This window comes from Carcharhinus amblyrhynchos, chromosome 16 (genome assembly GCF_965287045.1).
Source record: "Carcharhinus amblyrhynchos chromosome 16, sCarAmb.v2.hapA, whole genome shotgun sequence".
NCBI lineage: Eukaryota > Metazoa > Chordata > Chondrichthyes > Carcharhiniformes > Carcharhinidae > Carcharhinus > Carcharhinus amblyrhynchos.
Window position 1 is genome coordinate 526,341 of NC_137339.1, and position 14,881 is coordinate 541,221.

A 14,881-nucleotide genomic window follows, 5' to 3' on the forward strand; every position below is an offset into this window, starting at 1 on the left:
CCAAGCCAAGAATTCAACAGACAGCCCTGGTGCTGTGAGGCAGCAATGCTAACCACTGTGCCACCATGCTGCCCCATGAAAGAGTGTGTGTTCTGTAGCAAGAAACAGTGTTGTTGCTTTCCAGGTACATGCCCCAGAAGACAAGAACTCCTGTTGGTGAATTCTTGCCATTGCTCTTTAAGCTTCGTGGCCAAACACAACTGAACATAGAACAGTACAGCACAGTACAGGCCCTTCAGCCCTCTATGTTGTGCCGAGCTATGTCCAAACCCATGATCAAGAATGAATATTCCACTTCCTATCATTCTGGTGTGCTCCATGTGCCTATCCAATAACTGCTTGAAAGTTCCTAAAGTGTCTGACTCCACTATCACAGCAGGCAGTGCATTCCACACCCCAACCACTCTGAGTAAAGAACCTACCTCGGACATCCCTCCTATATATCCCACCGTGAACCTTATAGATATGCTCCCTAGTAACAGCTACATCCACGCGAGGAAATAGTCTCTGAACGTCCACTCTGTCCCCCTCGTCATCTTATAAACTTCTATTAAGTCACCTATCATCTTCCTCTGCTCTAAAGAGAAAAGCTCCAGCTCCCTCAGCCTTTCCTCATAAGACTTGCCCTCCAAACCAGGTAGCATCCTGGTAAATTTCTTCTGCACTCTCCAATGCTTCCACATCCTCCTTTTATAGTGAGGTGACCAGAACTGCACAAATATTCCAAATGTGGTCTTACCCAAGGTCCTGTGTCATTGCAGCATAACCCCACAGTTGTTAAACTCAAACCCCCTGTTAATAAACACTAACACACTATAAGCCTTCACAGGTCTATCCACTTGAGTGGCAACCTTCAGAGATCTGTGGATATGAACCCCAAGATCTCTCTGTTCCTCCACGTTCCTCAGAACCCTGCCGTTGACCCTGTAATCCGCATTCAAGTTTGTCTTACCAAAATGAATCACCTCACACTTAGAACATAGAACATTACAGCGCAGAACAGGGCCTTCGGCCCACGATGTTGCGCCGACCAGTTAAAAAACAATGACCCACTAATCTAAACCAATCCCTTTTCGTCCATAAACCTATCCACGGATCTCTTAAACGCCCCCAAACTAGGCGCATTTACAACCGCAGCAGGCAGAGCATTCCAATCCCTCACCACCCTCTGGGTAAAGAACCTACCCCTGACATCCGTCCTATAACTACCCCCCCTCAATTTAAAGCCATGCCCCCTCGTGCTAGCTTTCTCCATCCGAGGGAAAAGGCTATCACTGTCCACCCTATCTAAACCTCTAATCATCTTATATGTTTCAATAAGATCCCCTCTTAGCCGCTGCCTTTCTAGCGAAAACAACCCCAAATCCCTCAGTCTTTCCTCATAGGACCTCCCCTCCATACCAGGCAACATCCTGGTAAACCTCCTCTGCACCCTCTCCAAAGCCTCCACATCGTTCCTGTAATGTGGGGACCAGAACTGCACACAGTACTCCAAGTGCGGCCGCACCAGAGTTGTGTACAGTTGGCAGGGTTAACAGGGTTAAACTCCATCTGTCACTTTTTGGCCCAGCTCTACATCTTATCAGTGTCTCTTTGCAGCCTACAGGAGCCCTCCACCTCATCCGCTACTCCACCAATCTTGGTGTCATCAGCAAATTTACTAACCCATCCCACCCAGCTCCAGAATTTTTCAGTGGTTGACAGGAAATAGCCCCAGGACTAGTAAGTGTCTGAGGTGGAGGAGAAAATTTCCTTTTTGACTGTCCCCAATCAGAGCCATGTTATTAAGTCCTGAAATTGAACTTGTTAGGTGATTGCATTCTTTTAAACAAAGTCTGCCAGCTTTGTCTTGTGATTTACAATTCTACAATCTTCCTTGTAAACTTACTAATGCAACCTATATGAACATGAAAGGTTAAAGAATATTGAGGAATGTGTGGAGTAAGATGGAGAGGAATAATACAGTATATGGGTTAAAAAGTCTGTTTCTATGCTGGAAAATTGTGATTTTTCTAGGAAGCAAAGAGTTGGCATAAGTGGGTCTTTTTCTGATTGGCTATCAGTGACTAGCGGAGTTCTGTAGAGATCTGTGCTGGGACCCCAACTGTTCACATTATATATTAATGATTTGGAAGAGGGAACTGAATGTATTATCTCCAAATTTGCAGATGGTACAAAGTTGGGTGGGAAGGTGGGCTGTGAGGAGGATACAGAGATGCTTCAGTGTGATTTGGACATGCTGTGAGAGGGGGAATGGCAGATGCAGTATAATGCGGATAAACGTGAGGTTATCCATTTTGGTAGCAATAATCGGAAGACATTATTCCTTAAAAGGGCATAAATTGAGAGAGGTGGATGCTCAACAAGACCTTGGCATCTTCGTGCATCAGTCGCTGAGAGTAAGCATGCAGATACAGCAGGAGGTAAAGAAGGCAAATGGAATGTTGGCCTTCATAGCAAGAGGATTTTAGTATGGGGATAGGGATGTTTTGCTGCAGTTGTATACGATGTTGGTGAGTCCACACCTGGAATATTTTGTGCAGTCTTGGTGTCCTAATCTGAGGAAGGATGCCCTTGCTATAGAGAGTACAGCGAAGGTTTACTGGGCTGATTCTGGGATGGCAGATCTGTCATATGAAGAGAGACTTAAGTTGGTGAGGATTGTATTCACAGGAGGTTAGAAGAGTGAGAGGGGATCTCCTAGAAATTTTAAAAAATTCTAACAGGATTAGGCAGGATAGATTCAGAAAGAATGTTCCCAATGGTGGGGGATTCCAGAGCTAGGGGACGTAGTTTGAGGATAACGGGTAAACCTTTTGGAACTGAGGTGAGGAGAAATTTCTTCACTGAGCGTGGTAAATTTGTGGAATTCACAATCACAGAATGTAGTTGAGGCCAAAATCTTGATTGATTTCAAGAAGCAGTTAGATACAGCTCTTGGGGCTAACGGGATTATGGGATATGCGGGTGTGGGGAAGAGATCAAGATGTTTGGTCAGCCATGATCATAATGGCAAAACAGGCTCAAAAGGCCAAATCTAGCTTCTAGTTTCTAAAGTAAATGTACCCTACTTTTTCACGTGGATGGAAGTAATAATCTGAAACAACTTGGCCATGACAGCCTCTGACAGTTACTGAGAAAGGCCAAATCTCGTTCTCAATTTAACAAGCAGTGTATATTTTGATCTATTTCAAACTAGTAACTTGATTTCATACTTGATAACCTTCAAAATGCAGCAAATTGTGATGCTGTCTGTTTTATTCAGTTTCAGATATTTTTGAATCAGATCAACAGTTCTTTAGTTGATTCCAACATGCTAGTTCGCTGCATTGTGTTGTCTTTGGACCGATTTGAGAGCCAAACAGACGCTGTAAAAGGTAGAATGAAAATTAAGTTGTCCTTCTATAAACAGTGGGCAAGTTGAAATAATTCAATATAACAGTTCATTTTGTCTCTTCCTGCCCTTGAAAGAAGCATGCCAAAATATAAGCTTTTCGATATCCTACAAATCTGAAGGCACAATTTTTTAAGTTTATTATTATAAAAGCCACTTTATCAGCCAATGGTCAGGAAAAACATGACATGCAGAGTAAATCTCAAAAGTGAGAGTAAATGCCCTTAGTGTCAGAGTCGAAGAAATTGGTGAATGGGATCAAGCAACAAACCCTCCCGTACCTGGTGTCAAGAAGAAAATGGTTATTGGAGACCATTTGTTGTAGTCCCAGGACATCAGTGCAGGAGCTCCTCAAGGGAATGCCCTACTACCATCTTTAGCTGCTTCTTCAATGACCTTCCCTCCATAAGATTAAGAATGATGATCCTACCACATTCAACTCTATTCAGAACTCTGTTGTGAGACACTGTCTGTCTACCACATGAGAGAGATAACATCCAGGTTTAGGCTGACAAGTGGCAGGCAGCATTCATGCTATATTACAGCAATGCACTGACAAGTAAGTGAATCCAACCATCCCATCCTGATCCATCCTGTAATTGGTGATCCTTGAGATGGTTTTTATGGGAGACGTTGCCAGAAGCTTTTAATGGGGATCTTGACTTCCTATCTGAAAGATTGGAATAATCCAACATTCTCCCTCTGGTGAGTTAGATCCCCAGTTTAGCTCGCATTAGCTGTCCCAGAGTAGACTCCAGTGCACATGATAGCAGGTTTGCTGCACGTGACTAAAATGTTGAGTTGGGGTAGTTCATGGACCTTTGGCTGACTCTAATTTCAGTAGCCTGTGGTGTCATCTGCAATTTAGCTGTTTGCACTGAGCTGGTAAAACTCCTCCAGTTGTGCATGTTTTTGAGCAAGATTTGTGCAATCGTATGGTTCATAATTTCTGCACTGACCTCTGAGGAAGGGTGGCTATCCTCTGTCGTTCTGACCACTGTGCATTCTACTTAGTTGCAGAAGTGATTTCCCAATGCTGTCTACTGTCCTACATCTCCCGTGTGGAAAATCGACTCTCGTTCCTTTTCCGGCTAATTAATATTATTCAAGTGCAGACACTGACACAAGTAAGTCAAATTCTTCTATGAAATATTTACATTTTGTCTAAACTTAATGTTTGTTCCAGCTTTTACACTCCAACATATATTGATATCTCACAGTTCCAAATTCTTTATTCCTGTCATCTGAAGTAAGCCAGGGTTCTAATGTGGAGTTTAATCTCTACCTCTCGTCCTAGACCCTGACTCTAACCCAGCTGCTATCTGCTCAAGAATCCAAAACAGTCACACCTAATGTTAAGGAGATGTGTCTGCATTCTGTTTTTATGGTATAATGTTCCTGTCTTGTAAAAACTACATTCTATGGTTTAGCACGAGCAGCTCCATGGGAATTTGGCCTGTGTTTGAACGTTGAACATATGCTGAAAATATTTTTTCATAGGGCTAACTTCAAAGGTGATGGGCTATTTTAATCTATGTTTGGTAATTGATATGTGCACAGATTTTTATCAACATTGGGAGGAGGATTGCCAGTGCTGGATTGGGTTCCACTTGAATTAAGGAAAACCTGAAATTCCGTTGTAAATTATGACTCAGCATTACCTGGTGATGTAATTCAGTTTGGACCGTGTCATCGTCCAAGAAAGCGAAATTGTTGGGGTGAAAGGGAGTGGCAAAAATCCCTATTGTACACCGCTCAAGTGCCTACTGATCTCATTTGTAATGTTACAGCTGAAATGGAGGTTGATGTCTAACACGCAACACTGGTTGAAACACGGTGACCAGATTTTGCAGTGGTTGCAATGGCTAAACTACCAGCATTTGCCAACATTTCTCCTCTGAACCTGTCAGCAACTTTGGGAGTCTGCACATCTGTAGAATAATGTGGAAAACCAGAAATTGCATCACAAATTGAAGAACATAATGAACATTGATTCAAATACACTAAATTTGTCCATTTTGTTTTAGTGAAATGTCTAAATGGAACCTAAAAACATTACTATCAATCGTCTTCAGCCAGAAGTGTTGACTGGTTGATCCTCTGGAAGTCCCCGGCATCACAGATCAGTCTTCAGTCAATTTGATTCACAGAATTACAGAATCATAGTGCATAAGAGGCTTGAGTCTGCACCAACACGTGTGAACCACCTAACCTACCTACTTAATCCTACTTCCTTAAACCAGCATAGAACATAGAACACTACAGCACAAACAGGCCCTTCGACCCACAAGTTGTGCCGATCACATCTATGCCTACCAAGCCATAGAACTATCTAACTTCCAATGCCATTAGATCCCATATACTCATCCAGATGTCTTTTAAAAGACCCCAGCGAGCTCGCCTCTACCACCACTGATGGCAGCCGATTCCACTCACTCACCACCCTCCGAGTGAAAAACTTACCCCCAACATCTCCTCTGTACTTGCTTCCCAGCACCTTAAACCTGTGTCCTCTCGTAGTGACCGTTTCAGCCCTGGGAAATAGCCTCCGAGAATCCACCCTACCTTTTCCCCTCAACATTTTATAAACCTCTATCAGGTCGCCTCTCAACCTCCGTCTCTCCAGGGAGAAGAGACCTAGCTCCGTCAACGTATCTTCATAAGGCATGCCTCCCAATCCAGGCAACATCCTTGTAAATCTCCTCTGCACCCTCTCAATAGCTTGGTCAATAACCTTGAATGTTATGACATGTCCACGTGTTCACCCGGGCACTTAAAGGATGTGAGGAGCCGCCTCTACTGCCCTCCCTGACGGTGCATTTTAGACCATCACCACCATCTGGGTAAAAAATCCACCCCCCCCACCTCCCTCACCGCCACTGCCAAAAACCTCCTGTCCCTTACCTTGAACTTGTGTCCCTTTTGTGACTGACCATTCAGCTAAGAGCAACAACTGCTTCCAATCCACCCTGTCCATGCCTCATAATCTTGAACGCCTCAATCGCCCCTCAGTTTTGTCTGCTTAAACGAAAACAACCCAACTTAAATGTTCTATCCCAGACAACATCCTGGTGGATCTCCTCTGCATCCCCTCAAGTGCATTCGCATCCTTCCTTTAATATAGCAAACAGAACTGCACACTACCCCAAGTTCTATATAAGTCCAACATGACTTCTTCGCTTTTGTAATGTATGATTAAAAAATGGCCCATATGCATTTTTCACCACTCCACTTAACGTGCCCTTCTGCTTTCAGTGATCTGTGGACAAACACGCCAGGGTACCTTTGATCCTCAACTTCCTAATGTCCTGCCGTTCATTGAACACTTGTCAAATTATTACTTCTAAAGTGTTGCACCTCAGTCGTCTTGGTTAAATTCCATCTGTCACTTATCTGCCCATGTGACCATCCTGTTTGTCTTCTTATAATCCAAGACACTCCGCCTCACTGTTAACCACCTGCCCAAACTGTTATCTCTGCAAAGTTACTAATTCTAATCCTTCCCCCCCCCCCCCCCCCCCCCCACATACTCATCTCATTTATATAAATGATGAATAATAGGAGACCCAGTGTAGATCCTTGTAGAACACCGCTAAACACTGGCTTCCAGTCACACTGTCTCCTACAAAACTAAGCCCATTTTGGATCCACATGATAATGAATAGCTGAAAGCACTGGATACTTACAGGATATGGGCACCAACAAGATTTCAGCAATAGTATTAAAGCTCCAGAACTGGCACCCTTAGCCAAACTGTTCCAGTACAGCTGCAACTATAGACCAGTGAGCCTAACAATGATACTGGGAAAATTGTTAGAATCTTTTGTCCAGGATTTCATAACTCAGGATTTCATAACTCAGCATTTGGAAGGCAGTGGTATAATCAGACAGTCAGTATGGGTTTACAAAGGGGAAATCATGCTTGATGAATCATTTGGAATTCTGAGGATGTAACTAGTAGAGTTGATCAAGGAGAACCAGTGGATGTGGTTCACTTAGACTTTCAGAAGGCTTTTGACAATGTTTTGCTGCAATTGTATAGGGCGCTGGTAAGGCCTGGAGTACTGTGTGCAGTTTTGGTCTCCTTATCTGGGAAGGATGTCCTTGCTATAAAGGGAGTACAGTGAAGGTTTACCAGGCTGATTCCTATGATGGCAGGTCTGTCACATGAGAAATTAAGTCGGTTAGGATTATATTCACTGGAGTTTAGAAGAGTAAGGGGATCACCTAAACTTATAAAATTCTAATAGGGTTAAAAGGGGCAGATTCAGAAATGATGCATTCAGAACTAGGGATCATAGTTTGAGGGTAAGGAATAAACCCATTAGAACAGAGGTGAGGAGAAATTTCTTCACTCAGAATGGCGAATGTGTGGAATTCACTCCCACAAAGTAGTTGAAGCCCAAATGTCTGATTTCAAGACAAAATATAGCTCTTGGGGCTAAAGGGATATTGGGGGAGGGGGGAGTGGTGGGGAGCAGGCAGGCAGGATATTGGATTTATTAAAATGTATGGGCAGATCAGGTTCGAAGGGCCAAATGACCTACCCCTGCTACTTTGTGTAATGCTGGCATCAACCAGCAATGTGGAAAATTGCCCAGGTATGTCATGTATACAAACAGGATAAATCCAATCCAGCCAATTACTGCCCCATTGGTCTACTCCATCGTCAGTAAAGTGATGGAAGGGGTCATCAACAGTGCTATCAAGCAGCACCTGCTCAGCAATAACTTGCTAATGGAGTTGCATTTAGTACTAAGCAAGGTGGTTGAAGGTCAATCATCTTTGTCCCAGGTTGTCACTGCAGGAGTTCTTCAGGGTAGTCTTGAGGTCCAGCTGCCTCATCAAAAGCCTTTCCTCCATCATAATCAAAGTGGGGATGGTCATTGCAATGTTCAGTGCCAATCGCAGCTGATTGGATAGTGAAGCAGTCCACATCCAGAGACAGCAAAGCTTTGGCTGATAAATTGCAAATAATATTTGTACCACATGAGTGCAGGCAATGACCATCTCTAACAACGGAGAATCCAACCACTTCTTCATGCCACCCATCAATATCCCTTAATATCAAACTTTGGGGTTACCATTGACCAGAAACTGAATTGGACCAGTCACATATTAAAGTGGCTATAGGAGCAGGTCAGACTGGGAATTGTGCCAAGTAACTCGCTCCCTAATTCCCCAAAGTCTGTCCACCATCTACAAGGCACAAGTCACGAGTGTGATGGAATATTACCTACTTGCCTGGATGGGTGCAGCTCCAACAGCACTCACGAAGTTTGACACCATCCTGAACAAAGCAGCCCCATTTGATTAGCGTTCCATTCACACCTTCAACATCCACCACCGACCTACAGTGGCAGCTGTGTACCATCTGCAAGATGCACTGTAGGAATTCACCAAGAACCCAATGGCAGCACCCTCTAAACCTGTGACCTCTACCATCTAGAAGGACAAGGGCAGTAGATGGATGGGAAAACCACCACCTGCAAATTCCCTTCCAAGCCAACAACCATCCTGACTTGGAAATATACCTCTGTTCCTTCACCGTTGCTGGGTGTAAAACCTGGAATTCTCTCCCAACAGCACTAGGTATATTTACACCACATGGAATGTTGGGCAGTTCAAAAAGGCAGCTCACCATCACTTTTGGGCAATTGGAGATGGGCAGTAAATCCTGGTTTGTCCAGTGATGCGCGCATCCTGTGAGAATTTTTTTAAAAATCAATGAGCAAGTTGGATCCAGCAGTGAGGATAATCCTGAGGAAGGAGGTAAAAAACTAAACTCCAAATAAACTCTATCAGCACTCAACTGTGTGAAATGGCACACATTGTATCACTGAGCTTCCCCAGAGTGCTGTGTTGAAGTTCCAAAAGCAATCAGTGAATTGACAAAATCTTCTATTGTGTGGCATTAGTGTTACTGTAGAAACCTTTTGGAGAAGTTGAACCTAGTTGAATGAAGTATAGCTAGTTTTTTTATGGCATACTTGGTTCATAATTATTGCATGAGGTCTTATCTGTGACATCCTTTCAATGTAGGCAAAAATATGATCGAATCGAGGAAAGGAAGTGATGGATATTTGAGATTCTCTTGGAAGTCCAGTCATTGAGCATTTTTTGGACAGAACTTAATAGATCTCTGGATTCAAAGGAATATAGGAATAGCGCCGTAAAGAGGTGTTGAAGTCGATCAGTCATGATCTCATTGAATATTGAAGCAGTCTCGTTGGGCTGAATGGCCTCCTGTTCCTATGTTCCTAAAGTTTACAGAAAGGGGTGACTTGGCCCATCATGGCCGGAAAATGAGCCACCCAGGCTAATCCCACTTTGCAGCACCTGGTCTATAGCCTGGAAGGTTAAGTACACACCCAGATATGTGGGTTGAGACTTTCCATTTTTACAACCCTTTCGGGCATTGAGTTGCAGACCCCTACACCCCCTTTCCAAAAAAAAGTTTCATTTCCACTCCTAATCTTTCTACCAATCACTTTAAATCTATGCTTCCACCCGTTGACCACAGTGCTAATGCCACTGCCGCCTGCTCTAGTCCATTTCATCCAGGCCCCTCGAATTTGTATATAGTTTGGTTTTTTTGTTTCGTTGGACCAATCACTCATACTGGGTATCAGCCAAATCTGTTCCATTTACTCTACTAAATGCCTTGTATTTAACACGTTGGTGAGTCAGAGGAGGAAAGAGGTTGACTGCTAATGCACCTTACTGACATTGTGTTTGTCCTGTTAAAGGAAAATGTTAGCTGTCTGAATACGAGCCTGGTCATCTTGATGCTGGCAAGACGCAAGGGCAAACTGCCATTCTACCTGAACGCCCTGCAGGAGAAGGAGCTCTGTGAGAAATATCCTGGTTTCCTTCTCAACAATTTCCACAGCCTGCTGCGCTTCTGGCAAGAGCATTACCTCAACAAAGATAAGGATAGCACGTGCTTGGAGAATGTGAGTGTGGATAACTGAGGCATGAATCTTGAGGCTTTGCAATTATTTTAAATACAAGTTGAATTTGCTCTAATAAACTAGGTGAAATTAATTTAGAATGCAAACTAATGGCTACCCTGTGAACTGTTTACCTTGAGGAATGTTAACTTTGAAATGGGGAATGATGGATAGAGTTACTCAGTGGTGAATCTGATAGTCAACCCTTTGTGCCAAGGAAAGTTTAATGTTCATTTGTGCTGAGCTCCGCATTTCCCACTGAATAAGGGAGGAGGACCTGGTTAAGGTCTCAGAAGACTTGATGGACCGAATGGTTTCTTCTGCACTGTAGGGATTCTGAGAACACTGAACTTTGCTGGAATGGGATAATGAGCTTCTCAGCAGGTCTGGAGAGTGCCTGTGTGTATTTGTGCTGAAGCGTGATTTAACCAGGCCTGACCTTCATGGTCTATGAATGAATAACTAGGTGATTTTTGCTATCTGGGTTTGAACCATAGAACCCTTCAGTGCAGAAAGAGGCCCTTCGGCCCATCAAGTCTGCACCGAATACAATCCTGCCCAGGCCCTAGTCCCATATCCCCACACGTTATACCCACTAATCCCTCTAACTTACACATCCCTAGACACTAAGGGATAATTTCTTAGCATGACCAATCAACCTAACCTGCATGTCTTTGGACTGTGGGAGGAAACTGGAGGAAACCCACGCAGACACGAGGAGAATGTGCAAACTCCACACAGACAGTGACCTGAGCCAGGAACCGAACCCAGGAGCTGTGAAGCAGCAGTGCTAACCACTGTGCTACTGTGCCGTCCTAAAGTTGTTACAAAGGATTCCTATCTGTAGATGGGCTGTTTATCCCAACCAGGTCCATGTTGGTGTTATTCCATCATGAGCAGTATCCTAATCCTATGTGTTCTCTTCCCAAATTCTCTTTCTTGACACAGCAGTCAAACCAAATTGTTGCTATGGTCTCCGCTTTGATCTCATTCTTGACTTTTAACACTTTTTTTAAAAAGCAATCTTGAATCTCTGTTAACTTGTATCTTTCTCATTGTTCTTGATCTCTTGTCCACTCAGTACGTTAGCTACCCAGCCATGTTGTCTCATTGCATTATCATTTCAAATGTCTTTATTGACTGCCTCTAATTGCCTTCATTACAACAAAAAACACCTCATGCATGAGATGAATGGTCAGTTGGGTGAGGTAATGTACGAACCTGGGAACTATATCCCAACTTTGCTTGCTTCCTTTGGGACTGAAGGAAGAAACTTAATGACCTCCTTATTACAAGTTTGATTTTAAACCTGATTCTCTTCTTCCACAGAGCTCCTGCATTAGCTTCAGTTACTGGAAAGAGACAGTGTCACTGCTCCTATGTCCTGATCAAACTGCTCCTTGTGCAATCATTAGCTACATTGATGAAGTGTACATGAACATTGATAAAGACTTCAGTGAAGACTAATGTGCAGCTTGTGGGCTAAGTGGACTAATGTTCCATATAGCTTCAGAGTAAGCCCAAGACCATGGATATTCAAGCCTTATTGTCTGATGTTTGTTTGCACCTGGACTGGAGATTGGAAGAGCTGGTTGATGATTGGAGCAGCTGATTTTATTATAACCATGCCTTTTTGTCTTTATTAACATCCTTTTGGGTTGTCTGAACCTGTTACTGGGGGCAGAAGAAATGTGTTCCATTTCTGGGTGCAAAAGGAACAGCTGCCTGAGAGCCAGCACTGCCTTTGGTCAATGATACTGTGGAGCACTTTTAAATTTTTTTTTTTTAAATGTCCAATTCTAATTTGGTGTTTTAATTATTTACTTCCAAGTGTCATTTGGCATCTTTTCATTGACAATTCATGGTTATGTGAAGATGCCAATGGCTAACAGAGCAACCTTTAGTGGAATCACAATGTCAGTGTATATTGAGTTTAAAGGTTTTATTTCATTTGCAGCATTGTTTTATTTTGAACACTTTGAAACTTTTGCTGTCATCATATTGAAGTTAGGTGTTTCTCTTGGGAATTTGCTTTCAAGGATCAAACTTAAAACTTGCCTAACATGTCCAGCTTATTAAATACTCATAATTTATAATATATACTGTGTGCTAAATACTCCCAAAATTTGACTTGTACAATCTTCTAAATATTCCTTTGGGTTTTTGTAGAGCAAGTCTGGAAAGCTTCCATTTTGTAAAAGGATCTAATGCATGGTTTTTCATTGAGCTTTTCTCCTCTTCATCTTTAACTTTAGTTTTCTGTCTTGCCTATTTCCTTCCTGAAAATGGTGCCTGCTTACTAGACGCAGTTCTGTGGGTGCTGGTCATCCCTAAGCACTTCATCCAAGCTTGATATTTTGCAGTGAGTTTTTGCAGACTATAGGCAGGGTACTTGAAAAGTAGCCAAGTTGTGTTCCTGATCAGCTGTACGCATTGAGGGTTAACCTTTTCCTCTGCCTGTTGTGTTCTGAAGCCAAGCTGGTTACGATCAGCTGCTGGTTGGCAAGGAAGTCTTCCTGGCCTGTAAAGCTCAGAATAAAACCAGAGCCGTGAGGAGAGTTTGTTTCTGAAGGCTGATTGAGGCACACATACTGTGTAAAAGAATTATACTTGACTAGATGACTGGGCTGTATATAAATGTAAAATAATGATTTAATGTGCCTGACTTAGTGCAGTTTATAATTTTGTGGAGAAATGATGGAAGTTTAAAAAAAGTATGACCACAAATGACAAAATCATAACACTATTTCAGTCAGTGTATAAGGCATGAGATGTTTATGCAATGTCCACATGCACAGTGGCAAACCAATACAGATTTCACCTTTCCAAACGTCTAACTGAGGAGAGTTTTATGATCAATGAACATAAGGATAAAATACTGTTGATTGCAGGTCTATCAATGGTGATGGAGGTGTTTGAGTTGATGAATAAAGACCATTATTCGCATGAGGTGGGTGCAAAATGTTAATGTATTGGATGAAGCATGATTCTCCCTGTAGTTTCTACCTTGCAGTGCATCAAGTAAATCTAATACTGAGACTGAATCTCAATCCCCAGCTGGTGTCATCTCATTCTTGGCCAAGGCTGCAAAATAATTCCAAGTGTTAAGCCAGGTGCAGTACATCAGTAAGAATAGTTTTCCTGTGTGACATGGCTCGTAGCCGCTCTCCCATTTTGCAGTTGATCTTCACGTTTTGATATTTTTACACATTTTTGAATCCCAAACCAATACTCCCTATGTTCCTATCTGAACTTTTACCAAATTAGTGTGCACATTACTTGAGTCTGAGCTGGTGAGATGTTTGTCGACTTGTTACAAGTTTGTGAAGGTGAGAAAATATTTATTGGAATTATTTCTGATCAAGTTCCTTCACTGGCCATAATTGGCATTTCTTCCGAGAATTTGGAGAGCCCAGAGGAGAGATGGTCGAGAACGGTTATATAAAGCACTGCCGCAGTAGTGACATTTTTCTCTTGGACGTCTTTGTCATCTTCAACATCACCACCCTCCCTGAAGTGACCAGGCTGAAAATGTGCTTTCTGCCTCTTGTACATCTGGTGTTTTCTTAGTATCTTACTGTAACAATCTGGCTAATGCCAAGAGTTTGTGGGGAAAGGTGTCAACTAAACCTTGGATATGGACGTGCTTCCCTCCTGCCCTCTGCTGACAATTTTCATCACTGCTTGCATTCTTCATCCTATAGTCCCTCATCACCTCCAGTGCCTCATCTGAGTGATCACCTATTGTGTGAATCTTAATTGCATCTGTCTCTGAAACAGGTGAATGTCACAGCCTCCACGCAAGTGCACTTACACAGTGAACCTTGCAGACTTTCTGTTCCTAACTCAGTTGGTGCCTTGTGAGCAGAAGTCAGAAACTTGGAAAGGAATCAGATCTGGGGTGTATTGCTCAGCTGCTTACTGTCTGCACTGTGTGACAGCTCCCAAGGGTATTTTTATAACCACCCATCTGGATGTATTCTGCAATGGTTATATCTCATTTCAGCCCCTCAGCTTGACAATCTATATAGGTTTAACGCTGAGCAATTCTCAATTTTGCCCCCGCGTTCAAACTTCAGAGTCTTGGACCAACTAATGGCTGTTGGTTATAGAGCGGTTGGGTCAATGTCGCTTGGTAATCAAATAACTAAATGCTCAATTCAGATTCTGCCTCATCGTAGCAAGAGTTTTGAGTTTGTGGTGTCTGGATGCCGATAGCAGATTCATGCCTGCAGCCACACATACCTGTCTCCTTCCTGACCTATTGAAGCTCATTGTTACATCTGTTAAGTGACCAGACTATCTTGATTATAGATGACCCAATAATAAGAACATAAGAAATAGGAGCAGGAGTAGGCCATCTGGCCCCTCGAGCCTGCCCCGCCACTCAACAAGATCATGGCTGATCTGTCGTGGCTCAGTTCCACTTTCCGGCCCTCTCCCCATAACCCTTAATCCCCTCTCTTATCAAAAACCCATCAACCCGCTTCTTGAAAATATTTAGCGAGGCAGCCTCCACCAGTAAACCTCCTCT

At 43.0% G+C, this 14,881-nt stretch overlaps 1 protein-coding gene across 2 annotated transcripts in view; it reads left to right on the forward strand.

The window, feature by feature from the left end:
* LOC145353766 (short transient receptor potential channel 4-associated protein-like) overlaps positions 1-14,881 on the forward strand; it is a 113,239-nt gene extending 98,358 nt beyond the window's left edge. For both annotated transcript variants that reach the window (XM_080204540.1, XM_080204541.1), the window contains exons 16-19: positions 3,266-3,377; positions 4,409-4,521; positions 10,144-10,350; positions 11,677-14,881. In XM_080204540.1, coding sequence (XP_080060666.1) covers positions 3,266-3,377; positions 4,409-4,521; positions 10,144-10,350; positions 11,677-11,814 — 570 coding nt within the window. In that variant the 3' untranslated portion in view covers positions 11,815-14,881. The remainder of the gene's footprint in view (positions 1-3,265; positions 3,378-4,408; positions 4,522-10,143; positions 10,351-11,676) is intronic.